Here is a 27,866-nt window from a genome sequence, read left to right on the forward strand (position 1 = left end):
CTGTATCTACTCATGGCTGACAGTTTGCACAACTAATACAAAATACTTTGAACAGCAAGAACCTATCTATTAGGTCATAACATGAACACACATGCTATGCCTTCTGCTCCACTGGAGCTCTCCTAGCAGCTTTCTACCTTGGTCATGCTATTGCAGGGGAAACAGGAATCACAACTAACATAGGTTTGGGTTTGCTTTTCCTTCCATCCCTCTCTGTTATTTGAGTCATCTGTAGAGCAGTAGGATATTTTGTTTATATCTTTCCAGCTTGTTTCACTTTCATTACATGGATTGGTTGCTCTCCAACAAACTCTGACCTGCCTCACCCTCCATAAAAAGCCTGATAGGAAAATTTTCTTTCAAGGCAGCTGCTCTGTCTTCTTGATTTTGACTCTTCTAACACATGTTGTACTGATCTGGAGGTTTCTACCCCTGGTAACCTGTCCCTGTCACCACAAGTCAAATCAGCCTGTAGAATGAGGGAAAGGGAAATTCTGTGGTGAGAAGACCTTCACCTCATTGCATTTCATATTCTCTTTAAAATCACCACCTACCACCATGAGAGTGTGTTTTTTCTCTCTCTGCATCTTCTGCAATCATTTCTGCCATCTGAAGGAGATCAGCTTCAAATGGATTAATGGAAATCTTTTCCTTGTTTTCCTGAATATTTTCAATGATCTTATCAGCATTATCCGGGGTGGTTGGGATGAGCATGGGAACTGGTACCTATGGAACATGTGGAAAATATCAGAACATACTTAGGGGTGAAGGGAAACAGCAAACACATCTCAGGAGGTTACTCCCATTTAGCCTTATGTATATCTTAGGACTACTAAAATGAAGTTAAAAATAACTCCAGACTGGACAGCTCTGTACTCTCCCTACAATTTGGTAGTTTTGTGTGATGATGTTTAACCAAATATGATGCAATAAGGAGGGAAATGGCATCAAGGACTCCAAATACCACTTGCATGAGCAGACACAGCACCCAGTGATGCAGTGCTGGGTGTGCTGGATGTAAAACAAGCCTGTAAACCACTGCCTTCAGTGGTGAGCTGCAGCATAACTTACAGGTACTGGCATCCCCAGGGGAACTGGTGTGTACTGGGTGTAGAGGTGGAGGGGCACTGGCACAAACACTGGTACAGGAACAGGTACCACAATGATCCGGGGTTGAGCAGGTGCTTCTTCTCCTTCTGTTGTACCAAAAACAGAACAGACAAAAAAATTGTTGGAAAATACCATACAACAACCTGAAAACTAGTTAAGGTTTAATTATACATTCAAAAATACTCTCTGTTACATAAATCATGTATTACTCTCTCAACTGCAGTACAGACAATTCCAACAGGGGTAGGAGATCACACACCCACCTGTCTGGCATTCTTTGTTTTGTGTGTGAGGTTTGCAGGAGGTGGCCTTAGTCTGGGTGATGGGCTTACACAATAAAGCTTTGTTTTTCAGAAGCCTGGGTGGTTTTGATGATGGGAGCTTTAGGGCATCTGTCTGGGTACTTGCCTGTTTGGAAAACACAAACGAGGGTCGAGTCAGTATTGGTTTGAAAGATAACATAAGACTAGAGTTTGTTCTATACTAGGGGAAGCTGAACAATTTAAAACTGTATTTGCTGATAAAAATGATCATTTAAAAACTACTGCAAAATAAGCTTGCTTATTTGGTGCTTTCTGGTCTCCATCTTAATTTAATTTGATTCAACAATAATGTTGTTTAAAGCTAATTTTGCTAATAAAGCTTATTTTGTTAACAGTGCAGTCAACAAATCTGCAAGAATATTTGGTTTCTGTCGTCAAATAACTGCTATAAACTTTTGACCTTGGAATTTTACTGATGGCAGAGATATAAAGAGGAATTATGCTAAGATACTTTTGATGACTAAAAGTCTGGCTGATACAGACACCGATAAAACTGAGTAAACTAATGTGAAACCACTGAAAACAAATAAATGTTAAAAAGGAACAGCAATGCTGGCAGCAGCAGTATCATTTCCTGATACACACAGACTGACTATTCATGCTTGTACTAATGTCCTGCTAACTGTAATTTTCAGTCATGCATTCAAATAATAGGATCTATTTCAAGAGGGAAAACTCATACTCTAATTCATAAGTGACACTCCAGCTAAAAGCAAAGCTGTCAGTCTTCCAGAACCTAAAGCTACATAAAAGCATCTCTGATTTTAGGAGAGTTGCAAGATGCTACACCACATACCTCAAAGGGCTCAGGAACAGGGACTCAGAGTTATCCCCAGATAAGTGGTGACAGGGGCTCCCCACAGCTCTGTACCACACTGCCAGGGGGTGGGGAAGGAAAATGAAGCTGCAGGAGCTTGGTCCTGTCAGTCCCAGCAGCCCAGGCTGGTCCTTTTGCTATTCTATCCCATTTCTGAGCACAAAAGGCAGCCTCAAGTGCAGAAACCGCACATGAATTACTTGGGAACCACAGACACCTCAAGAGCTACAATCTTAAGTTTTGCCTTAAAATATCCAATCTGTCAGTGGACACAAGGCTTTTGTACCATCTAAGTTCTATCAATTTTTAAAAAAAGCATCTGCAAGCTGGATGAATTTTTAATCCTCATAAAAAATTAGTTACAAAATGATTGTGCCAAATTCTTGGATAATTTACTTGCTATTGATACAATCTGAAAACTGAAAAAAGTCTTGTAAAACTTACATCTCCTATTGTTTTTGCTGTCACAGTAGGGACTGCACCTGTGAAGGAAAAAAAAACCCCATAAAATAACATGTCTACTTATCATCAAGAACAACAATCCATATTCTGCCAAGGTCAAGAAAAAGAATTCCAATTAAAACTCATTCCCTGATGTATGTACATAAATTTAAGTCATTATTTATCCCTAGATAAAGGAAGGACAAAAGCAATCATCTGCAGTGATGTGAAGCATAATGAAGAAGTGGCCGTTGTTCTCAGTAAAATCCCTGAGCAAATATAAATGTTCAGGAATAGAGATGTAAAAGTACAGGCATGGTATTCAGCTGCCTTACCCTGTAAAACATTGTTGGAGTTAACAGTAGGCTGGGCAGCTGGGGTGCTTGCAAGGGACACCACGTTTGCTATGACAGGGGTTGAGTCCTTTCTTAAAGAAGGAGGGCCTGAGGAGGAGGCTGGTGCCATGGAAAGGTTTGCTGGACACAGTGGACAGAAGAAAATGAGAATAAGCAGTAAGATAATTGAGAAAAAAAGCATTTCTGAAACAACACCCACCCTTCAGATCTGTCTCCAGGTGAAAGAGGCTGCTGTGTGAGAAGGGGATGTAGGTGTCAAGTTGCAGCATTTCAGTTTAAACAGGAGCTACTTCCACAAGCAAATCAAGCAAGAAGGGAAAAGAGCACCCACCAAAGTCAGCAGCAGACTGCACCAAATTCAAACAATGTGCACCATGGCCTAAAAACTGCCAGTTAATATTTATTGGTTTTGGGTATCCTACTCTTGCAGCCATTCAGTGGGAAATTATGCCCCTCTTTAGGATCAGTGATATTCCTGCTTTTTCTTTCCCTTTTCCTTCCTATCTTTGAGGGCCTTTCATCTCTTTGTGTCTCTACAGAAATTCATAGTTCCTGTTCCTGTGGGCTTCATTCCTACACTTATTCCTATTCCACCTGCTCAAGGAAACAGCTACAGCACTTGTACACTTTGGGATTGATAATTCCCAAGAATAAAAACTTAATGACACAAAATGGGAAGTCTTCATATGCCTACAGACTGCACAGAAGTGGCTGGTTTAAGTGCATATATAGGAGTCTGTATTTAAAACCACTAAGTCTATTAATTTCACCACTTGATTGTTAAAAGAATATTAACATTCTACCATATCTTCTTGGTATTATGAAGATGAGCTAGATATTAAACATGTCTGCACTAAATATCAGCAGAGTTTACTCCAAAGAAGCAGGTTTTTGTTTCATGAAAGTGACTGAAAGCAAGTGTTTTTGCTTCATCTTCTTTAAAACTTGTTTGGTACACAAAGCAATTGCATTTCACACCTACAGAAGTTTGAAATGGTTTCGAGTAAGAGTGATCTAAACCAGAGCCCACTCAGCAGCAACAGAAAAGCTCTCCAGGAGAAAACAGATCTTAAAGAGTTCACTGAAGTGAATTTGCAGATAAACATCCATCTCACTACCCCACACATCAAAAGGCAACACCATCCCCAGGCTGCTTTACCTGTGTTGTTTGGGACTGGAGGGTCAGGAGCACCTTGCTGTTTACAGAACAACAGAATACAAAGCAGATTGCAAAAATGCTTCATCTCCCCTTGCCATTTGATGGACTCGTTGAGTTTACCTTGTCTCTTACAACCATCACACTTTGCCATCTAGGAAAACAGAGTGAGGGAGAAATTGAATACATTTGGAAACACCAACAAGGGGTACAGGTATAAAAACCTAGAGGATGTGAGAATATAGCTTACCTGGTAAAACAAAACAGTGAATTTAGACATGCACTCCTCTGAGCAAAATTCTTCTGTTTTCCCCCCAAAGTGATTCTGGACCAGTTTGGGGGAGGTTTGTAAACAGTAACTGCACATTTTACAGTGGTTTCCCCAGCGCTTGGACAAGTCGTGTTTATAGAGCAGTTTACAAACTAAAAGAAAACAGCAAAAATATTCTTTAATACCAATATGAAAATCTCTCAGCACTCCTAATTCCTGTACTAAGTGACGTCTCTAATAATTCATTGAAACATACCATTAAAATGTAAATTGTGAACAGGGTTCTGTGTTCCTAAACCCAAAAAACAGATTCCTAACTTAAAAATATTAGATTTCTTTTAGTATTACTGATAATTTTTAGGCAAAACACTTGTGACTTGATTTCTTTGAGGCAGGGTTTTGCCCTTTCTTACCTTCACTACAGAATGTTTTATCTATGCCTGAGACTCTCACTGTCTCCTTGATAATTTTCTCAAACCTGCAGTATTCACACAAAGCCATCATATTGCCCTTCTTCTTATATTCATCACAGCAGGTCTTCCCACAGAACTGGAACATTTTACCCTGCAACACAGCCAGAATGTTTTGGTTTCAGTGTTTGAATGAGTCACATCCCAGATAATACATTTAAATTGTTAATAGAAACGCAGAAGAGTATTTATACCCTTAGAAATCAGCAACTGGCAGATGAGTCTCCCTATTTAGTTTTATAATAAATCAAAATTTCTTGCAGAAAGCCCTCACCAATGGTCTTTGTCCTTGGATTAAAAGGTACAAGAGACAGGGATGTGTTTATTTAGACAGGGAATTGTTTGGTTTGGGATTTTTTTTTGGAGTTCTTTTTTTTCTGGTTTTAAGACTATAGAGATAGTATCAGTATTAATTTGATATTGGTTAAACCAAATGAGTTTCAAAACCCTTCATAGCAGGTCTGTGCAAGCAACAAAGCAGTACTGACAGACCAATGCACATAAACTAGGATTTTTTGAGTTTTTGTTCTGAAAAAAGAGCTTTGAAAGCCTTGATCTTTATTACCTTGTAGTCAAGCAGTTCTGGTTTGGTGGCAAATGATCTGTTACAGTGCTGACACTTGATTTTCACAACAGAACGGGTAAAGGTGACCTGCTGGCACTGGGCAGCCAACCTCTGGAGCCCTGCTGCAGCTGGGCTGCTCGTGGAGCTGGGGGACACAGTTGAGGTGGTGCCAGTGCCTGAGACTGTCCCCGAGGAGATGCTGACAATGACCTGGCCCTGAGACAGGGGCACTACTGAGGAGTTCAGTCCTGTAGGCTTGTTGAACAGATTCTGTGGGAAAGCAAAGAAATAGGCTTTACTTTACAGGGTTCCACCTTACACCTGGGTATTTCCACCATCAATTTAGCATTCTGTTAATTCAGCTAAGAAGAAATCCTAGATGTCACACCTGAAAAGCTACTACACAATTGTAGCTGCAAAAATTTCGTATGCTCCCATCTGACATAGCCAAGTGATACTGAGGGTTTGCTGAGGTTTTACAGCTGTTGCACTGAACTTGAACACCTGAGGGTGAAACAGAGAAGAAAAAGTGATTTATGCAACATCAAGTTGTATTGCAGCTAATTTTGCACAGTGCATACAAAACCAGAGTCTGAGTGATGAGCCAAGGCACAGACAGAAGCCCACGATGATGTTTCCACAGATTCAGAAGCAGACACTGCAGCTGCTGTGCCTGTTGCTTGCCAGAAATTTAATTAATCTCCCAGTATCCCTAGGATGTCAGTAAGCATTTTCCTATTTTTACATGAAAAATAGCTGAGAATGTTTGGCTAGCTCTATGCAACATTGGGCAGAGGTAATAAAGCTGATCACCCCAGGGAACAAGGGCCAGGAGAGTCCCAGCAGTGGGATGGCACATGTCCACACAAGAGGTTTGTCTAGCTGGAAAATCCACCAGCTGCACTTGCAAGACCAAAATAAAACAGATTTAAGATTGGTTATGATGTGGAGTTCCCTAAAACCAAAACTGAAATAGTTACACTATCACTGCTACATTTATCTACAATAGAATGCCCTTTCATGCCCATCGCAGCACTTAAAAAATCACTTCCCACCCTCCCAAAAAAGAATATCAGCCTTAGCTTTCACGACAAATAAAGCTGGGATATGAGCCACAGGAAATGAAGTTTCTATAGAAGTAAAAGGAGAAGCTTACCTGAAGAAGTGACCATTTTTACTCTGTATGCTGACAAACAGTTAACAGAACAAAACAGTTCCGTCTTCCCCAAGTTATTTGTGCCCTCCACCATCTCAGCTGAAGATCTCAAAGATTTACACAGTGTGCAGGGTGTAATTTTAGCTGACTTCTGTGGAAACAGGGAAATTGCTTATTCATTTGAAACTTGGCATTTTTTATTAACCTGGAAATTGTCGCTAACATATGCAATATTTGTAAAACGTGCTGGTGTGCTTGAAACAGAGCTTGTTTTCTAGCTGTGCTATTTTTGGTGCAGATTCATTGATCTGAGCTGTGGTTTGAGCACCTTCCCAGGCCACTTTAACCAGTACCAGGCTGTCTGCAAACACTCCTACAGGTACTAGCACAGATCAGCACCTTGCACCAGACAACTTCCAACATCTTGCTGAGGGGATTGACATTTTGCTTATGGTTTTTAATGCATCAGCTCTGTAGATAAACAATATTCCCACTGAAGAGATGAGAAAACAAGGAACAGGGAGAAGCAGGTCCCCTGATGATGTTTGATAGCAAAATGGGAAAGAGATCCTTATTCTAGTAATAATCACAGTTTTCAGTGTGCGGTCTACAAACTTCTTTTGAAGAGAGACACAGGAAAAAGCCTGATTTTCATAGACACATTTTCTGTGTTTAAGGTTTTTTTAAGGTCTTTAAGTTTGGAAAAAACTTTGAGAATTAGTGCACCAGATTATTTTAATATGACAGCCTTAAAAATGCACTTTGTTCTATCACCAGCTATTCCAGCTCTTCACAGGACAGAACAGAATACAAGCTTTTAGGGATTTTAAAACACCCACAAACCTCCAGAAATTATCAGAATGTACCTGACAATTGAGCTGAATACTGTTTAAAAATCAATTAAAAATAGATATGACTTAACCTTATAAGCTTTGAACATACTGTATTTTCAAGAGAATTATCACATATGGGGTTTTGATGTGTGACATAAAAGCAGCATGAAAATGTTTCCAGCTTATTTAATTTTATCTCCAGATTTGTTTCAGAGGACAACTAATTCTGAAGGCAATTTTCTGGATGAAATACATTTACCATAATTTTTTTTTCAATTCATTAGGCCTTTCTTGACCTAAGTGGCCTGGATAATGGGACAGCAGAGTCGAGTCATAAAATGAAGTTCCATTCTGTTATCAGAGGGCAATTTTTTCCTAAAGTAATTGCTTCAGAATAAATAATTCAAGAATAATTGAGCTATTATAATAAATTAAGGTTCTCTTAAATGCTCAGGTCTTCAATAATAAAAAATAAATATGAAAAGTTTAAAAGTTAAAATCATAATTATCAACTAATTATTACTTTTCCTTTCCATTTAATTCAAGGGCTACAATTTAATAAAGAATACTCTTTAAGGAGCATCTCAAGGCTGAAAACAGCCACAGGAGGCTGCTGCTGAGTGATCCCACTGTGTGTTCTCCCACACTGGAATTGTCTGGTAGCTGGTCCAGTAGTGACAAAAAACCAGAGCAACACATGTGGGCAAAGATTGAGCAGCAAATTATCATTCCTGGATGTGTTCAAAATCCACTCTGACCTGTGACACTTTGTGATATGGTTTAGTGGACATTGGTATTTGGTTGAAGGATGGACTTGATGATCTTGGAGGGCTTTTCCAACCTTAATGATTCTGTTATTCTTGAAATGACAAAAGCAGTTACCTTAAACCAATATAGTAACTGAAATAATCAAACAGTAAAAAGGGTGTTTCTTAAAACACTTAAAATCTAATAAAAATTAGATGGATTCTATTTTTAGTATTTTGTCCAAATACAGAAATCATGGAATCCCAGAATGTTTTGGGTTGGAAGGGACCTTAAAGCCCATCCTGTTCCACTCCCTGCCATGGACAGGGACACTTTTCACTACCCCAGGTTGCTCCAAGCCCTGTCCAACCTGAGTTTGGACACTTCCAGGGATGGAGCAGCTTCTCAGGGCAGACTGTTCCAGGGTTTCCCCACCCTCACAGAGAAGGATTTCTTCCCAATGTCCATCTAAGCCTGGAATTTTTTCCCAATATCCATCTAAGCCTGGAATTTCTTCCCAATGTCCATCTAAGCCTGCCCTCTGGCAGTGGGAATCCATTCCCCCTTGTCCCATCACATATACCTGCTTGTAACCTGTCACACAGATGGAACTGCAGAATTTTTTGGACTGTCCCTCTATCTGCAGGACGTGACACTGGCCAGAGCCACTGTAGCAGTATCCCCCACAATATTCACAGCAGTTCATGGTCAGGTTGTTGGCTGAGCGGAACTGGGAGAAACAGGCGTCGCTGCAGAGCTTGTGCACCACGTTCTGGTAATTCACCTCGTGCCTGATCTGCAAGAAAAGGAACATACAGCAAGGACAGGAAGAATATGTCTGGTCATCTCTGAGCCAGCAAGCTGTGCTGAGCTAAAGAAATTTAAACAAGGAAAATGGAAATTACCACTGCATTCTTCTGGCACATGCTGCACTTGCTGGAAATGCTGTTGGTGTGGATAGTGACAATGGGTTTCCTTTTCAGTTCATATGTGGACAGACAAGACTGGCTGCAGAAATCCTTACTGAAGTCTGTGTTGTCAAACTGGGCAGTGATTACGTCCTTTGGATTTAGAATTTCTCTGTGGAAAAAGAAAAACAAACACAGAGATAAAAGATTAATGGGAGTTTCATGTCAACTTGCTGTTCTTGCTTATTCTGGAGACTAAACATTCTCCAGGAGAGGATGGATCCATTTAATTGAAACCTTGAATACATTAACTCACCCATGTTTTAGTTTATTTTAGGGATTCATAAATCTGTTTTTCTTTAGAAGAAATAATGCATAAAATACTTTTTGAAAATGTACTCTTGTTAGTAATTTTGAGAGTGAAATGACATTTTGAAATGGCAGGCAGATGCTGGACCTTTTGAAACACAGTTTTTCATATTTGGCTCATTTAAATATAAAAAAAGAGAAGATGCATTCTGCACAACAGAGGCTTTTAAATCTATGTGTGTGTAAAACCCAATTAAGGAAATGGAACTGCAAGCAGACAGACCAATTAACAAAGAACAGCATCAGCCACCAATTTTTGAAGGGAAGCATAAGAGGAGCAGCACTACCAACACAGCAAGGGGCACAAGAACAGAACTGAAGCCTTTCATTATCTGCTTGAATATCAATTATTAGTAGAACAAATGAAAGCACTGTCCTACTTTGAGCAGCTCGAGCAGGTTTTCTTGGTAGAAGCTGGTGGGCGAGAAGCTGGAATGGTGTATCCAGTGAGGCACAGTGTGGAGCAGAAGAGCTGGGTTGAGCCTTTCCTCTGGTAGGCAGTTTGCCCCTTCTGCAGGATTTTTTTACAGCCAGAACAGGAAACCCGAACAGCTGTGCTTGGAACTGAGGGTAGCATTTTACTCATGCCAGAGGATGCCACAGCAGGCTGGAAACCTGATGACAGCTGTGGAACTAAAAAAAAAACCACACAGAGAAAACACAGAGTCAGTGTTACAGATCCAGTACAAAGAACTCACTGGTGTGTAGGGGCAGGCACAAGGCTCATAGCTTTATTTGGGTTGTCAGGGTCTAGGGGAGAATCAAATAGCAGATGAACTCTCCACAAATACATGCCCTGTGCTGGTTTTCTGCATAGCAGATTTTTATAACTACTCTGAAGATGGAGAATGCACTTCTAACGTCCCTTTCATGGAATCATAGAATGGTTTAGGTGGGAAGGGAATTTATAGTTCATGCCATTCCACCCCCTGACAGGAGCAGGAACACCTTCCACTACCCCAAGTTGCTCCAAGCCCCAATGTCCAACCTGGCCTTGGACATTTCCAGGGATCCAGGGGCAGACACAGCTGCTCTGGGCAACCTATGTCAGGTTCTCTCTACTTTCACAGGGGAACAATTATTTTCTAAGATCTAATCTAAGTCAGCCCTCCTTCAGCTTAAGACTATTTAACACATTCAGTTCTCCTATGCATTTCACATTCAATTTTCCTATGCCTCAAAACCACTATTATTTTTAATCTCAATTTCATTCTCTCTAAACCAAACTAGTTCTTCATTCCTACTGGGATCAGACACAGCGAATGAAATGCAGAGTGACCTGCAAGACTATTTGCAAAGGTGACACATTTTACAGATTTAAATGAAATTATTCTTGCCTATTCCTTACCAAGAGGATTGCCACTGACTGAAAATACAGCACTGATTTTCAGCTCCCCTTCCTGAGATTTTGGCTGTTGGCCGTACTCCTAAAACAAAGGAAAAGGAAAAGGAGAACAAATACACACATGTAATAACAGGTCACATGATTCCATTCTTTCACAATGCTGCATTGAACCTCAGGGAAGAGTGGGTGTCCTAAGCCTGCTCCAAAGGCTGGGTGACAGGTGAGCAGCACACACAGCTCCTGCTCAGAGCTCCACAGCAAACCACACCTGAGGGGGCACAAATGCACAGGTGGGGCTGCCTGGTGCATCCCCTTCTCCAGCTGCACTCCAAGACAGCTCAGAATTCAGCCAAAGCTTAAGGAAATCTCTGCTTCCCATTCCAACTTTCCAGCTGGAAGTGCTTTTGCCTTGCCCCTGTTCTGGGAAAGAAGTTTTATCTTCACATAAAGGAGGATAGCAATGAAATAGAGCTGGGACCTCGTAGGGGAGAGTTCTGTTTTAACCAGGAGTTAGGACCTTGGAGCAGCCTAAGGTGAAGCTTTACAGCAGACCAAGGCTGGACCATCACAGCCCCAGCTCCAGCACGAGGGGAATCACCTCACATTTGGTACAGGATGAGAAAATCCCTGGACAGCTGCTGCTGGAATAGCTGACATGCTAGAAATGACTGGCTGAGTCCCCAGCAGCTATTCCCACTGCCAGCACACTTCCTGCCCCTGCTCTCCCCAGAAATCTGAGCCAGAAAGCAGCTTGGAACACTCCACATGGAAATCTTAATAGGCTGAATAACATAATCTCTTGGAACTCCAGAGATGATAAGATTTAGCCTACTTCCAGTCGTTTGGGAGTAGTGAGGCATGATGTCATGTTATGACTGAGCTAAATTCACAGTTGCTGCCTGGCTGCCAGGGAAACCAATTCAGAATCACTAAGCAAAAGGAAGCTCTCCCTTCCCAGTGGCAGTGAGAGGCTCCCCCAGCTTCTGCCAGCTCCCAAAATCCCACAACAACCTCCACTGAGCACGTGCCCAGACTGAGCACTCCTCTCACTCCTGTGGGAAAACTGGAAGTTTCTATGCTAGACAAGCAAACTATTTCTCAACATGTTTCCCAGGAGACAGGCAGTGGTATTCCTTGACCATGTGAACCATCAGACTCAAACAATCAAATCTCACGTTGAGAAGTTCAAAGCTGGGTATGGGCATGCTGTGATGAGATTCTTAAGCACCATTTTTATTATTATTATTGAAAAATTAATCATTTGCAGACATACAGTTTTTAAAGCACTTTAACTGTAATTGTATCATTAGTCAAGAGCAGGAAAAGAAATGGAGGCAAATCCTGACATCAACTGTGCATGATCAAGCAGTTTCACAGCAGCTTAACAGTGCTGAAAGCCAAAAACTTTCAGCTCCAACTATTGGTTACAGCAAGAAATGCTCTTATCTTTCAGGATATATTAAAAAAAATCCATAAAATCCCCCCCATAGAAATTCCAATCTAAAGCAAAACAAAATGAACTCAGTTCTCCTACTTTTCCAGTATCAGGCAGAGTTGATAATCACAGGATTTTACTCCAGGAAGGAATTTTTTGAACCATACGATATTTGACATTTAAATTCTTCAAGTCTTCATTTTTACTTATTAATATGATCTTTGATAACCACAGACATCTCGCCTTGCATTCCACACAAATCCACACAGCAGATGCCATCTTGGGAGGACAAAAGAAGAGACAGATTTAACTAATCTACACGTGGTTTGACATTCTACAGGTTCAAGGAAAAATAAACCCAAACAATCCCACAGAGACTGAACAAATCAGAAGGACAGTAAAATCTGAAGTTGCAAATATTTTACTTATTAAATTGAGAGTATTATGGGAAAAGAAGAAAAAGTGCTGGGAAGACAGGCCCAGAGAGCAGAGGAGGTTCAGCAGAAGGACAAAGACTGATGCTAAAAACTAACACCTACACAGGAACACCAACACTCATGTGTTGGTGCAAAGGGATGCATCATTTTGGGAAGTTTTGCACACCTTTCACATATAAAATCTGACATGTAACCCAGATATGAGCAGTGAGGAGACAGGAATTGCAGCACAGCTCGTTCCCCTGGTGTCACACAGCAAACCAGTGGCACAGAGGTTGGCTGGAGCTCAGCAACCCTGGCCCCAGCACTGCCCAATCCATAGGTCAGACCTTCTCCAGATTGCAATGGCTGAGTTTTACCTGTATCACCACAAAAAGTGTCAGTCTTGAATAAGAAAGTCACTTAAACACATACTTAAATTGACTTCACTGATGTGTAAGTACTTAAATATTTTGCTAAGTCCTTTAAGTGCTAATTTAAAACAGGAACAAACTACTGTGCTTGCAAAGGCAGCTTTTAAGAAGGAAGTAGCAGCAATAGCTGCTTTAATTAATATCTCTAATTATGAGCACTCATAAGTTATTTAACAAAATGTGATTTACAGTTTATTTCCTAGTTAGGTAAAGTGTCTATGTTGCCACAGATTTAGTTACAGAAGTTTTAGAGCACTTGGCTTTGTTTCTAACTGAAAAGAAAAACATTTTCAGAGACAAGGTAACAAGACATCAAAAAGTTGAGGGGGGGGTGGGTAATTTTTTCATAGTAGTGTAAGAGGGAAAAATCCTTCAACTAAACTATATTCTTCAAGTTAAATTTCGGTCAACAAACCAAGTAAATGGCTGAATTTTCGTTCAGCTTAAGCGGTCAGCTGTCAGACCAAAATGAGAAATGCAATGGGAAACTTACCTCAGAATTACCAGGTTCATCTTTAATTTTGTCTAATAGTCCCTGCTGTGGGGCCATAGCTTTAGCATATTCGTCATCCAAAGGCTCCTTCTTAATTCTAATATTTGGTGCAAAGGAATTCCCCAGCTCTTGTCCAATAGATTCCTTACTAGAAAATAGGTAGCTAGACTCCTGAAACAATAATATGAAAAAGAATTCACCCTCCTGCATCTGCCATGAGGAGTTGGGCTGCTGCCAAGGGGAGTTTGTGTTGCAGACCAAGAGATTTGGGTCCTGCCAAGGTGGGAGAAATGCTGGGCAGCAGCTGCTGCCTCAACCTCCCTGCAGCCCCCTCTCTCATCCCACCCCCAATGCTTTCCACTCCTCTGGCCCAAGCAGAAGACACCCAGCTCTGTAAGTTGGTTGTTTGGGAGTGTCTCCTGTGGATACAGCTGTTCCCTGGCTCATGTGGAAAAAAAGTAGCAGGTCAGGTGGATGCATCCAGCTGTAGGTTCGGCTCACTGGTCACTCCAATCATGCTGAACAGGAAAGTGGCTACCAAAAGAATCCTCAATCCAAAGAGAGGCTCAGGAAAATTTTACAAAATTATATGTACTGTTTAAGTAGCAAAGATGTCTAAGAGTCAGAAGATCAGTTTCCTTAACACTCAAATTTACACTCAAATACAAAATACGTATTTTGAATTATTCCAGCATATTGCTGCACTTGCAAAAGTGGTTGAAAGATCTATAGCTTACCCTGAAGTTAGTTTCTGGAGTTTGTGGCGCTAACTGCGTCCGTAATGTTTCTTCTACTTGATTATGAACTGAGGAAAACATATACATTAAATAGAAATGAATACAGGTTCCAATGCATTTCCTTTAAAACTATCAGAGTCTCATCCTGCTCCCCAACCCCAGTGTCTGACAGCACCTCACCACTATTAAACTACTCCCTTTCTCCTCCCTGTAGGGAAGGTGGTAATCCCTAAAGAGAATTGACTCTTTTTTAATTATTCTATTGGATCATTATTTTCCCATTCAGCAAATAGTTGCAAACTTCCGATGCAAATTCTTCACTCAGAATTTTCCACACCTCAGCAGGTTTTGAACTCCCCTGTTTTGACATTTAAATCAGAAAATACTTTTCAGAGCAACATCTTCCAGCTTTTCCTTTGCTGTTCTGTTCTTTTGCCTTTTCCCCTCTTCTCAGGAAATAGCATCTTCTGCTTTTTTAGAACATATAATTTAAAAACTTTGGATTTGCCTAGATGCTGGATGCTACCAAGAGCATTTATCATTCTGGTTTCAACTACTGACTACTTTACCTGATCTTTTAACTGTAGGTGTTTACAACTTTCTGAAACACATCCTATGTACAGAAACATTCTTCCCTTGACTTCTAACTGAAGGTACAAGTAGAGATACATCTGTAAATTTATTTTACAAGATATTTTTATTGCTTCTCTATCATTGGTGCCACCTGGAAGCACTGATTTGAAGATGCTGTTGCTGAACATTTAAAGTTTAAACCTCAGAACTAGAAGCTGTGAATGTGAACAAGCAGCCAGGAGTGCCTCACGTGCTGGCTCACCCTCCCTCTGCTGAATAAGATTAAACCATGTGGTCCTGCTTGGTTATTCTTAACTCCTTCATTCACTGCTCTGCTGTAACTTTCAGAGCTTGAGAAGACAAAAATAAGTGTGTGGGCAGCAAGATTATGGAGACTGTCAAATGAGAAAGGGATTTTAGGCATCTTTGGTTCTTTCCATGTTGGCTGGATGAAGTCCAAGACACAAGTATTTGAGGAAGAAGGGGAGCAGTCTCCCAGGAAAAGCAGATTTCAAGCTATGTTCTGGCTTAGTTCCTGCAGACACTAACTCCTTTCTAGCAAGCCTTTCCCTGATACTATCAAATCCACACTGCTTTAAATGCCTAGGCACTAGTGAAGAATTGGTGCTTTGCTCAAAAAATCTTTAGTGGCCATCAACTTAACCTAAACTTCATCACCTTTTCTTTTAAGAAGCTCCATGGTCTATAAAAAACAGTGAGAAAAACCAAAAGGAAGCTTGAATTGTCACCTAGCTTGGTTTAGGAAACCACAACAACAAAGGTTATGCTGAGGCTCTGTAACAAGCTGTGGAGGATGAGACCTCCCTGACACTGCCAAGCCCTTTGCAAATCCTCCTCCTAAGACAGAGTTCATTGGATTGCAGGATTCTTCATAAAATGCTCCCCTACACACAGCTCTGCCTGTTCTCTTCAACAAGGTGATGTTTTTAAAAATTAGCCCTACTGCTGATTTCTTTCTAATTCTTTCTTCCTCTTTGCTGGGCAGCCAGGTCTATGATGGCAACAGTTACCTGCTTTGTCAAGAAAACTGCTTTTCAATCTAGAATCCATATCTTTAGGGATTTTTTCCGACCGTTTTTCACGTTCTTGAAAATGTCCTTCTCTATTCTTGTCCTTTGCTGAAAAAGTCTCTTTGCCATTATCTCGTGTTCTGCTAAAATCTTTTCGAAGTGATTTAAATACGGGGCCCTGCTCAAAGGGGGAAGTGAGATCCTTCTGGATTGCATTCTGAACCTGAATTTCTTTTTCACTGTCCAGTTCATGATCTGGAACTCTCTTGCCCTCTTCCAGATGATCTTCATCATGAATTGCTGAAGAAAGAGTGTCTTTTGGAGTGAAATTCTGATCATCTTCGTTGTCACTCGCAACAACAGGTATGCCTGCAAGATCCCCAGAGTTCAGAAAATAATCATGATCATCACCCTGCAGTGAATTCTCAGGTCCTGCTCGGTTCAGTGCTCCGTAAGACAAGCTGTCCAGGGCAGGTGTTAAGTTGTGCTCAGCGTCCTCAGACATCTCTGCATCCAGAATTTCACCACCTAGGGAGACAAAAATCCCAGTGAACTGTCAGAAAATTGACCAATTTCATGTGTCATGAAGGAGAAGTGTGAGTGTCCTAATCTGGCTGATGCTGCAATTTCTTGAATATTCTCAGCCTTTTCATGCCAACATAACTGTGAAAACATTGCTGACATAGGGATGGTTCAGTTGCCCTCACCACTCTGAAGCAGAAGCTGAACTGAGTAAAACTAACCAAAGAAAGAAAAAATATTAATTTCCATTCACCTCACTTGTAGCACTTGTGGAGAAGGCAATGCAGGAGGGAATGAGCAGGAAGGGCTGGGATGAGGGCAAGACAGTCTTGTTCAGCAGCAATGACACTTCCAAGAAAGGCTTTGTGAAACTATGACATTAGAGAATAAATAGAAATACTTACATTTTTCTGTAATATCAAATACCGCATCAGATTTATCTTCAAACTGTAAAAAAGGAAAGCACTGTGTCATTGTCTTGGTCAGCTGCCATGTACTTTGCTAAAAAGTATCTGATCAAAACCAAGCAGAAGGATCACAATTCCTCCTCCTCCTTCCTTCTTTGCCTCAAGCAAATTTTTATGAATTAAGACAGTTACATCACTGAGAAGCCACACTAACCCTAATGAGCTCAGAATACATAGAAAAGGCACACAAGGAAAATTTAGAAATAGTGTTGCTTCCCAGAGGAGAGAGGAAAGGGAATGTCAATATTCTCTACTACCTGGGATACCATTACCAGGTCAAGGCCACAGATTCTGCCCTGATACTCACGAGCCTTCATTCCCTCTGAACATCAAAAATAAAAACCAGGAGCATGGGCAGCTCCCACTGCCATGGGCAGCACAGGCCCAAGGGTTTCACCTCTCTTACAGGGAATTTTCCCCTTTCCAGGAACAGGGAAATGAAATATTTAACTTCCCAACACAGAGAGTGTCAGCGTGAGCATAAGCACAGAAGACCCAGATGCTGACTGAGTGCTGCACAAACATCTGTCTGCATTAAACATCCTCTCTGACAGATGTTGAAGTTGTTGGCATGCTTGGATGGTGCCTGGAGAAGGATAATTAAAGTTTTCTTCAGAATGTCCAACTCATTAGCAGCCTTCTTTTCTGCCCAAGAGATAACAGTAATTCATTTAAGCCCTCTCTCCTTTCTCTGCCTTGCCAGCTCTACACTTCTTTCCTGCTAGATCCTGCTCACACTGCAATTCTTAAGCCATCTTAAGGAAAGTAATGGGATTTGATAGCAAAGGGATGAGCCTTAATTTCATTTAACTCAAGTCATTTAGTTGATAAATCCAGTATTTCTCAGGGCTGTGATGGGAGCTATCAGTTTGGTAGCAGGCAGCTCTAGGAAAGGATGACAACAGACTGTCCCAGAGGCCATTTGATGGCAAAATGTCCCTTTCCAATACCACTTGCAGGTCTGCAAAGACAAGGCAGCTCCTTCAGCTTAACTGGACACACATGGAACAGTGAGGACATGTCCAGCACGGCATCAAGTCAGTTGGATACTGCACCAGAACTTTCTAGATTCTCTGAGCAGACACTTGAGGCTGGAAAAGTAAAAGAGAACCAAACCAAACCAAACCAAAGGATACAGTTCCACAAGGCTGATGCAAGTCTTCTCATGTAATTATCTACAGGGAAAGAGTAAGGAAATACCTCCCAGGAAGGTTTGCAAGGCCTGAGCTCTGCTCCTGCTGTAATGATCTCAGGAGTGTCTGGAAGATGGAAGTTGAATGTTGATCTAGAAACCCATTAAGAGTCAACTAAATTGACCCAGGTGTAAAACTAATCCCCATAAATACTGGATATACTAAGTGCTCCTAGAAGCTGCTGAGGACAGGGACAGCAGGGGTGGGTTACTTTTACAGAAGAACATGGAGAGGAACTTGTTGCCATTTGATAATAATATCAGAGCATGAAGTTTTAGGAGGCAAAAACAATAGCCCAGGTCCTTGACTCTACACTGACCTTTTTTTGATCCTTTTTTGCTTCCTGTCAGGAATTCTCTATCCTCTCCAAAAATGTCACATCAGAATTTGATGGTAGGATGAAGGGAATTTTCAGTTGAGCTTATCCTTTTCTCAGGGTAGATTTCTATCAAAGTAGTTCTTTAACTCCTTTGAGACCCAAAGTACCTGGGGAAAATATTCCAGGTCCTACACAACCCTGGCTGGCTTACACACCCAAACCCTAAGTATTCCTTCTCCTGGTGGTTACAAATCTTTTGCCAACAGCTGACAAGCCCAGGAATGCTTGTATTACCAAGGGATACATTTTGCAGTGTGGATCTGTCTCACTGTTTCATTCAAAGAAACACTAACAGGCAAGTCAGCACAAGGGGCCACCTGCAAGAGTATGAGGGACTCCCAGAAACATTCTAGAGAAGCTGGAAAACATTTACAATCTACCTGGAAAGAACCCAAGACACTTCCCAAACACAAGGTCACCCTAGGGAAAAAATCTCCCTTGTTTCGTTCCTTCACTCCTTATTTTGTGAGGATATGAAAAGAAGAGATCATCTTCTTTCAAAAGGTTTGGGTACAGAGGAAGACCTGAGTCTGTGGTCAAAAACTTTCCCTGGAAATATTTATAAACCTATTTATAAACCTATAAATTTATAAAATGCAATGTTTTAGGCTACGCCTTTAGGAACTCCAGCATCTGACAATACCAGCAGCCTTATCTAAGCCACCATCTAGTTTCTGACTATGAACAGCATCAGAACTCCCACATAGTGAAAATTTAAAGGGAGAAAACCTGGGAAAGTGTTGGGATGATTGTGTGTGTGTACCCATATGTATCTACACACACATAAACATATATATATTCCCTAACAAATTACTCATTCCATAAGTCTATAACTGGACTGTCCCTGGAATTAGAGCTAATATTTTTTTTCAGCATTAATGTGGGGTATTTTCTTAGTTATACACTTCTAGTCCCTTCCCCAATGTCACTGCAGTCTTGTTTAATGCCACCTCAAGAGGAAATTTTGTGTATCACCAGTTACAAAAATGTATCACTTTAATAAATCATGGACATTAGCTTTTAACTGGATTATGGTCTTGTATCACACAGAAATGTGAACAACAATGCCCAACTTACTATTTCTACATTATTCTATTACAATTCTGCAAGACAATTCCATCTCTCCAGTCCTCATGCTTCCTCCTTTCATCACTGTTAATTCCTTTCATTTCTTCTGCTCAGATTTTTTAAGATTTAGTGAGAAGTGGAGCAAAAGTACTTGAGGGGCCAAGATGGAACTGATGGCATTTCCTCTGGGTCACTTTTGCCAGAACTAAGGAGAAAGGCACCTCAACACCCTGCATTAAGTCTTTGATAACTACAAAAGGAAAATCTCAGGAATGGAGTTTTCTGTTCAAATACTCAGGCTTCAACTCTTCAACTCAGTCCTCAAAACACACTGGCAGTTGTAAAACTAAACTCAATAATTCAGTATTCTAAACCACCTTCATTAAATCATCTCAGCAAATATTTGCCAGAGAATAATAATTCTTAGCGGCTTTAATCATTTAACTCTGTAAGAGTTTAACACAGAACAGTTTAAGTTTGGTATTAGTGAAATTCAATGTTTTAGGCTATGCCTTTTTAGTGACTGCCTCATTAGCTAGGACTACACACAAAGTGGTGCTCTGCCTACTCAGGCTGTAGAAAACAAATAAATGAATGAATGAAATGAAACAAGAATACAGAAATGGTGACAAAACAATGAGGTATTTCTGAAAGCAGTGTGACTTGCTTAAAAGTAACTACTCTATAAAAAAAGACAGCATTGCTTTTATAAACAAAATAAAATTCCACCAGATATGTCACTGGTTTTTTATAGATGTGAATCATGAGATTGAGGGAGCAGGGTCACAGCCTCAGCACTAACCTGCCTTTGCTGGGAGTGGAGGACAGAAGGACAGAAGGACACATATTTACACTTCAATACAACATGCTAATTTGAAATGACTAAAAAGCTGATCCATACCTTCATGGTGTTCAACATAGCCATGTCATCCACAAATCAAACAATTCATAGATTATTTTGGTGCAATATAAAGAGAGAAGCTGCCTATGGCTACAGTATTGCTTTGTATGCAAAACAGAATTCCATTAAGAAATAAACAAAACAGTGTATCTACTTTACACACACAGAATGTCTTTCTAGTAAGCTTCTGAAGTTTGATCCTAGATTTTAACATACCCATAAGCAAACTGTGGAAAGGAAGCAGATGTTAAGAGAACTGCAATTAAAAATAGTCAGAAATGATTCTCAGTTTGCCTGTAGTTTCCTTGTCCCTCTACGCACACAGCATTACCCCCACTCCAGAATCCACTCAACTGACAAGACACCAAAAAAAAATAATAAAAAAGGAATTGAAATTTCAATCGCTGTTCTTGAGGCAGGTGGGGTGAGCTCAGGAAGCATCCCCTGACCTTTTCCACGTGGCAGGGCCCTGGCAGGGATGGCAGGAAGGGATGGCAGGAAGGGATGGGAGGAAGGGATGGCAGGGAGGGATGGCAGGGAGGGATGGCAGGGAGGGATGGCAGGGATGGATGGCAGGGATGCCAGGCAGGGATGGCAGGAAGGGATGGCAGGGAGGGATGGGTGGCAGGGATGGATGGCAGGGATGGCAGGCAGGCAGGGATGGCAGGAAGGGATGGCAGGGATGCCAGGCAGGCAGGGATGGCAGGGATAGCAGGCAGGGATGGCAGGCAGGGATGGCAGGGATGCCAGGCAGGCAGGGATGGCAGGGATAGCAGGCAGGGATGGCAGGCAGGCAGGGATGGCAGGGATGGCAGGCAGGGATGGCAGGCAGGGATGGCAGGCAGGGTTGGCAGGCAGGGATGGCAGGCAGGGATGGCAGGCAGGGTTGGCAGGCAGGCAGGGATGGCAGGGATGGCAGGCAGGGATGGCAGGCAGGCAGGGATGGCAGGCAGGGATGGCAGGCAGGCAGGGATGGCAGGCAGGGATAGCAGGCAGGGATGCCAGGCAGGGATGGCAGGCAGGGATGGCAGGCAGGGATGGCAGGCAGGGATGGCAGGGATGGCAGGCAGGGATGGCAGGCAGGGATGGCAGGCAGCGATGGCAGGGATGGCAGGCAGGGATGGCAGGCAGGGATGGCAGGGATGGCAGGCAGGGATGGCAGGGATGGCAGGCAGGGATGGCAGGCAGGGATGGCAGGCAGGGATGGCAGGCAGGGATAGCAGGCAGGGATGGCAGGCAGGGATGCCCGGCAGGGAGCAGCCAACCACGCTGCACCTCTGGCACCGCTGAACTCCGCGGCACACGCGGGATTCCCCAGCAGGTCCTGCCGGAGCCGCTCCCCCCGAAGCACGGGCAGCCCCAGGGATTTGTACCTGCGGAGCACCGGGGGAGGGAAGAGCCGGGGTAACAAAGAGCCGGGCTGCTGCACATACCTGCCACAGGAAAGGAAAGGCTGCGGCAGGAAGAGAACCTGCCGGGGTCACTGCCATAGAGCCGAGCAGAGCCCCCCCTAGGCGGCTCCGGGACCCCCGGCACCGCAGGGACAGCGCAGGGACAGCGCAGGGACAGCGCCCTCCTGCCCGGGGACAGGCTCCGAGTCCCTCTGGGCACAGGGAAAGAGCGAGCTCGGCACGGTGGCTGTCGCTGAGGCTTCCCTGAGCCATGCTGAACACTTGGAAAGATTGTTCTAAATCTAGGCTGAGGGTAATGCAGTGGAGATGGTGATGGGAGTTTTTAAAGGGAAATCCCAAAGGTAAAAAGCAGGCATTTCCCAGCTGCTTGTGGTTCCCTACATTCTGTCAAGAAATAGTTTCACCTTCCATCTCACTTACACATCTTCAATTTTTAAGTGTCAGGACAGAAGATTTAGGTAATACAGTGGAGATGGTGATGGGAGTTTTTAAAGGCAAAGGCAAATCCCAAACATGTAAAAAAGCAGGCGTTTCCCAGCTGCTTCTGGCTCCCTACATTCTGTTCAAGAAATACAGTTTTACCCTACACATCTTCAATTTTTAAGTGTCAGGACAGAAGATTTAGGCATGTGCTGCTCCCTTTTCATTTCTGCATTTTAAGAATTCTGGATCATTCACAGGGACCAGTTCAGCATGGATTTTTATGGTCCCTTTCTACCACCAGGCTTTTCTGATATTCCTGAGCTTTTGGAATATTCACAGGCCAATTCCAAACAAACCTTATAGTTTCCATACCCACCCAGCACACACAGAACCTGCAGACTGTTACCAACATGTATAGGGCCAAGATGAATTTGTCAAACATACAGAAGTCACAGAGAGCCTTATTTTTTTTTCTGGAATATTGGTGGGTTTAATCTATACCTACAAAAACCATAGGATGATCCAAGCCCTTCTCCCATTCACACACAAAATCATGGATTTGAGAAGGAAGCAGCTTCACATGTCATGGTTTCACCTGGCAATCTCAGGACCCCAGACTGGTTTGGGTTGGAAAGGACCTTAAAGATCATTTTGTTCCAAACCCTGCCATGAAGAGGGACTCCTGCCACTACCCCAGGCTGCTCCAAGTCCCAAAAACCTGGCCTTGGACACTTGCAGGAATGGGGACAGCCACAGTCCTGGCTGGCTGTGATTTTTTCCCTCTGGGCAACCTGTGCCAGGGATTCACTACCCTCAAAGGGAAGAATTTCCCTTTATTTGTTATTAATATTTATATATTCCCTAATATTTGTTATTAACAACAAATTTCCTTGCAATGGTCTTTGCAAAGACACCAGATTTTGAATGTGCCTTGGGTTTTTCAATTAAGAAACAGACACAAACCACGCAGCAAGCAAACAAATCAAGACATCCACAAGAAAGACTTTGTTTCCAAACAAAGAATTTCTTCCCTCAAAACCTCACCTCTGGCTCTGTGCTGAACTTCTCTGCTGCTGGTAAGACACAAACAACCACTAAGGTTGGGATTTGGTTACACTGAGGCTGTAAATGAGCTGAAATAAAAATAATTCCAGTTTCTCACAGCATAAGGCAGGAGAACTAAATGGGAATTACAAAATGTAAAAATGCCCAATTCAGAGCAGGGTCTGTGTCACAATATGTATGTTTATGCTGTGATGCTCAGCAGTAACTTACTCCAAACCAAGTGTTTCAGTTCAGTTACATATTTTAGCTTATTCCACAAGCAGGCCAGCACTGTCCAGATCACAAGTGTGTGCTTTTGGCCAAAGCTTTCAAAAGTATGGCTAGTCAGAAGGTTATGTTCTGCAAAGCATGGAATCCCCTTAATTGCATTTAGCTCAGAAGCTGAACAGCTCATTGAGAGAGAGCCATCACTTGTCCTTTAGGGAAAGCCAGTCCCTGGAATACAACCAGCAAGTGCCAAGGGTGACAATCCAGGGTGGAAGAGCAGCTCTAGAACCTCAGGAAGATCTCTCTATTCAATCATTCCAGAAAGATGATTAACTATGTTAGTAATTAGTTGCTACTAGCTATATTACTAATAGGAGAATAAAAAAAACCCCAACCCACTGGAAGTTAATTTTTAAAGAGAGTGAACTGTTTGAACCTCAAGTTCTCTGCTCGTCATTACAATCTGTCCTCAATTAAGAAACCCACAAGGTGGTTTTGTGAACAAATTGGGAAGATCTACAGCTGTAGCACCCTTTGCTTGACAAACCCAGCAGGAGCATGTCCTGCCCAGCCTGGTTTGTGCTCCCAGCCCCACTCTGGTGACTGGGCTCAGCTCCACCAGGTACTGCAAGTCCTCTCCCTTCTCCTAAGAGCTCAGTGCCAACAGCAATTGATGGTGCAAATGGGAGAGCCTGGATGTACACCCAATTCTATTTCAGTATTTCTGTCCTTAAAGAGACAAAATATCTACTTCATTCTTCAAAGTACCTCCCTAATTCTGGCTTCCTCTTTGCCTTTTCCACGATTAAACACAACAAAATCCTGTTAATAGCCTGCATTAACTGTACTTCATAAAGCTTTCTGAGCAAACAGCACCATATAAAGATGAATTTCAATGCAGATGAAATCTTTTCATGTTCTTTCAAGGCTTTTAAGAAATATCAAGACTTGCAGAAATACACAAATAAGTTATTAAAAATATAATAATAAAAAAAAGGAAGTACTCCAAAATGCCTCCTGTGGGAATAACTCTGTATAGTTGTGCTAATTCTGTTTCAAGTTCTTCTCACCTAAATTTAGACAACTAAACATTAGTTTATTAGGCTAATGATTCAGATTTCCTCTCTTTCCAAAGGAAATTGAAGAATTCTGGCAGCAGCAATTCATCCTGCCCTGGGACTGTGGACCAGCATCTTCTCAAAAGAGAAAAGGACCAAATGTAGAATCAAAGTCTTGGCTTTGTCACCAAAAATCTGATGTATTAAACTTTGGTTATGACAACAATTGGTCATCACACTTTTTTTTACTAAAAAACTCAAAGGCATTAGACACAACACACTTTTAAACTATCTAATGTAGAGGTAACCCCTGCAATACTTCCGACTACTCTTAAAATTAAACAAATTTATCTAAAACAGTAGAAAACACAGTAACCAAAATTAAATACATTACCATGTATTTATCTTCAATCAGTATTTGCAGAAAAAACAGATGCATCACATAATTTTTGGATAGATATTAGTTTGGTAAAGCAAATTATAGTCTCTTAAATGTCTGATTTCCCTTGGAATTTCTGAGGAGCACTTTCCAGAGGAAAAAAGAATGGCACTAGAGGCAGAACACAGGCTAAGAGGATGGACACTGCAAGCAGCCCAGTCCTGCTGACCTGTCCTCAATGAAATATTCTCTGCTGCAGAAACCTCCTTCTGAAGAGTTCAGAGGATCCCAGAGAACGAATGTTATGAGCAACAGCACAAGTGAGGTCCAAGAGCTCTTAGGCCTTTGCCACCCTCATGGAATGGATGATGGAAATCATCTGAACGGAGTCAGTAATGACAGAAAACCTCGGAGTCGTGAGAGAAAACTTCCTGTAAGACTTCCCTAGGGAAAGGCATTGTGGAAGGAATGCTGGGGTACAGGTCACCAGGCACAGACTCACAGGATGATTCGGGTTGGAAGGGACCCTAAAGATCGTCCAGTTCCAGCCCCTAATGAGAGAAGAGTTGAGAGAAGCACTTCAAGAACATTGTGAGTGATTTCAGAATTAAATCCCACAATTCTAAAGATGCAAAAGGCCTTGAATTGGGCACAAAGAGCTGACTTAACTTTCTGTATTTTACACAATGTGAAAAGTCTTAACCTAAATGCCTGGGATCCATTATGCTCATTTTTGTAAAGAGAATTCAAAGATTATGACATTAAAACATCCTTTGAGAGGTGCACAAGCCTTGGGAGAGAAACATTTTCATCATCTTTCTACCATTCTGGAGTAATTCGGCAACAAAACTTTCTAAATAAGATGATCTCCTTCAATTTTTAATTACAGTCATGCAAAATTAAAAATCTTTTGCAAACATCTGTTTTATTAATGTGGACACCCAAGTGTTCACCTGTTCACACCACATTAATTTCCAACAGTCCAAGTGTCAAATTTCAGTACAGCCCAAACTGTCTTGCCTGGTCCAAGGGGTTATCAACAACTGTTGTAAATAAATGAACATTCCAGTCAAAACATTTAACTGTTCAAAACAATGATATTATTCACAAATTGAAGTTGAATTGCCAAAAGTATTTTTATAAACTACATTAAAAACATACTAGCAGATATCTTTCAAGTTAATATTGATCTTATGTAGTAAATGTTCTCCTTAGCTTACACGACAGTTTGACTTAGGGCAGAAATCAACCTGCTTTAAAACAATTTAGCCATAAAAACTTCCCAAAACCTCTTAAAAATCAAATTAGATAAACTTCTGTCAGTCTTAGACTGGCAAAAAATTTATTCTTTCGTTTGTTGCTCATTCATGGATTGAGTTAAAAGATGGTGGCTGCTTATCCATGGGATTTGCAACATGCCAGCTTCAGTGTATGTGCTTCTGGAATAATTGCAGAGATTCTAATCCTGAAAAGAACAATTCTGAAAACACCACCAACTGCTAAGCTCCTGTCTGAAGAAATCATTAAATCACTCTTTATTTTCTCCACACAAAGGAAAATAATTTTTACAAGAAATGCTTGTTTGCCTTAGGCACAAGACTTGGGAGAATCTAAAACCATGACCTCCTGTAGAATGGGAACTGGGCCACTGTGGGGAAGAGAACTGGGATATGCAGGTCTTCCATGGCCTCATTAATTATTAGGAGATCTCTGTGTGCTGGATTCACAGTTTGCTAACCTCACTCCTCACAGGCTCCACCAACCTTGGGAGCACCCCAGGATTCACTTCTCCCCACGTTCCTCAAGAACATCTTGTGGCAAAACCAGCTTTGGGACGATGCCTCACGGGCAAGTTGTGTTTCCTCTTTCCTAATTTACTTGTCCTGAGCAACACCACTTTCCTGCATCATTCCTAACTTTTACTGAAGCCCTCTGCTTCAGCAGGAGCAGAGAACATTGTCAATGCCAACAGCATGGGAAGCTTTCCATAACCTGCAGGGACACGTGGAGCAGTAACTGATGGAGACTTCCAGGGAATAATTAGCCAACAGAGAGAGAAATGATTTTTCCTGAGACCAATGAAGATGATATTGACCAGATGATAAATTTGTTATTCCTCAGTGGGTAACTGACAATCTTGGGAAGAAAAAAGGCAACATTCTCTTTTCTGCATGGAGCACCAAGTAACTCTAAAGGAGCATGTCAAGGCAATGAGCATGAAGGAACCAGAGACACCAGCACAGACTGCACAACCTCTGAGCAACCTGCTCCAACACTTGGCTGTCCTCATGGTGCACAAGTGTTTCCTGATGTCCATTAACATTTCAATCACTGGCAATGAAGTTTAATTCAAGATTTCTCAAGGTACTGTCCTGCATGCAGCCATTTCCCGCCACACTTCTTGCAGTTAAACAATATCTGATTTCCCAAAGACCTGCACGTTTATGTACTGTCTGTAAGCAATTCCACAAAACTCCTGGAGCCTGTAAGTGAAGTGTTTGAAAGACACAGGTTTAAGAGATTCAGAAATGATGCTCACTCCCTAACTGCAGAGTAGTCAGACATCTACACAACTCACTCAAGTGAGACCCTGAGAGGTCATGCTCTCTTTGGTAATAATTAGTTTCAATGTTTATCAACAATTACTGTCACAAGTTTCAAGTTCCCTGATACAAATTCAGCAATTAAACTTCTCTCCCACGCGCCAATGGAAAACTTGAGCCTCTGCTCTTGTCTTTCCAAGGCTGGAGAATGGGAAAGCTTCTTCATCTTTGGGGAAAGGGAACTAGACAGCTCAGTCTTGTAG

General features: G+C 41.8%; 1 protein-coding gene across 5 annotated transcripts in view; it reads right to left on the reverse strand.

Moving 5' to 3' along the window:
- Positions 1 to 27,866, reverse strand: part of ZMYM4 (zinc finger MYM-type containing 4) — a 39,075-nt gene that overhangs the window by 10,132 nt on the left and 1,077 nt on the right. Inside the window, exons 2-20 of one of the 5 annotated variants that reach the window (XM_036397242.2) lie at positions 16,913 to 16,955; positions 15,987 to 16,514; positions 14,383 to 14,450; positions 13,646 to 13,816; positions 10,871 to 10,949; positions 9,903 to 10,155; positions 9,151 to 9,325; positions 8,829 to 9,041; positions 6,666 to 6,816; positions 5,898 to 6,013; positions 5,510 to 5,779; positions 4,888 to 5,038; positions 4,454 to 4,626; positions 4,207 to 4,357; positions 3,027 to 3,167; positions 2,695 to 2,732; positions 1,374 to 1,518; positions 1,072 to 1,196; positions 555 to 726 (exon numbers count right to left, since the gene is read on the reverse strand). In XM_036397242.2, the coding sequence (XP_036253135.1) occupies positions 555 to 726; positions 1,072 to 1,196; positions 1,374 to 1,518; positions 2,695 to 2,732; positions 3,027 to 3,167; positions 4,207 to 4,357; positions 4,454 to 4,626; positions 4,888 to 5,038; positions 5,510 to 5,779; positions 5,898 to 6,013; positions 6,666 to 6,816; positions 8,829 to 9,041; positions 9,151 to 9,325; positions 9,903 to 10,155; positions 10,871 to 10,949; positions 13,646 to 13,816; positions 14,383 to 14,450; positions 15,987 to 16,514; positions 16,913 to 16,955 (3,163 nt within the window). Of the gene's footprint in view, positions 1 to 554; positions 727 to 1,071; positions 1,197 to 1,373; positions 1,519 to 2,694; positions 2,733 to 3,026; positions 3,168 to 4,206; positions 4,358 to 4,453; positions 4,627 to 4,887; positions 5,039 to 5,509; positions 5,780 to 5,897; positions 6,014 to 6,665; positions 6,817 to 8,828; positions 9,042 to 9,150; positions 9,326 to 9,902; positions 10,156 to 10,870; positions 10,950 to 12,401; positions 12,999 to 13,645; positions 13,817 to 14,382; positions 14,451 to 15,986; positions 16,515 to 16,912; positions 16,956 to 27,866 lie in introns of those variants that run through there. The other 4 variants (XM_054517190.1, XM_036397243.2, XM_036397244.2 and 1 more) reach the window with 4 other exon arrangements.

The sequence above is a fragment of the Molothrus ater genome, chromosome 24 (genome assembly GCF_012460135.2).
Source record: "Molothrus ater isolate BHLD 08-10-18 breed brown headed cowbird chromosome 24, BPBGC_Mater_1.1, whole genome shotgun sequence".
Lineage (NCBI taxonomy): Eukaryota > Metazoa > Chordata > Aves > Passeriformes > Icteridae > Molothrus > Molothrus ater.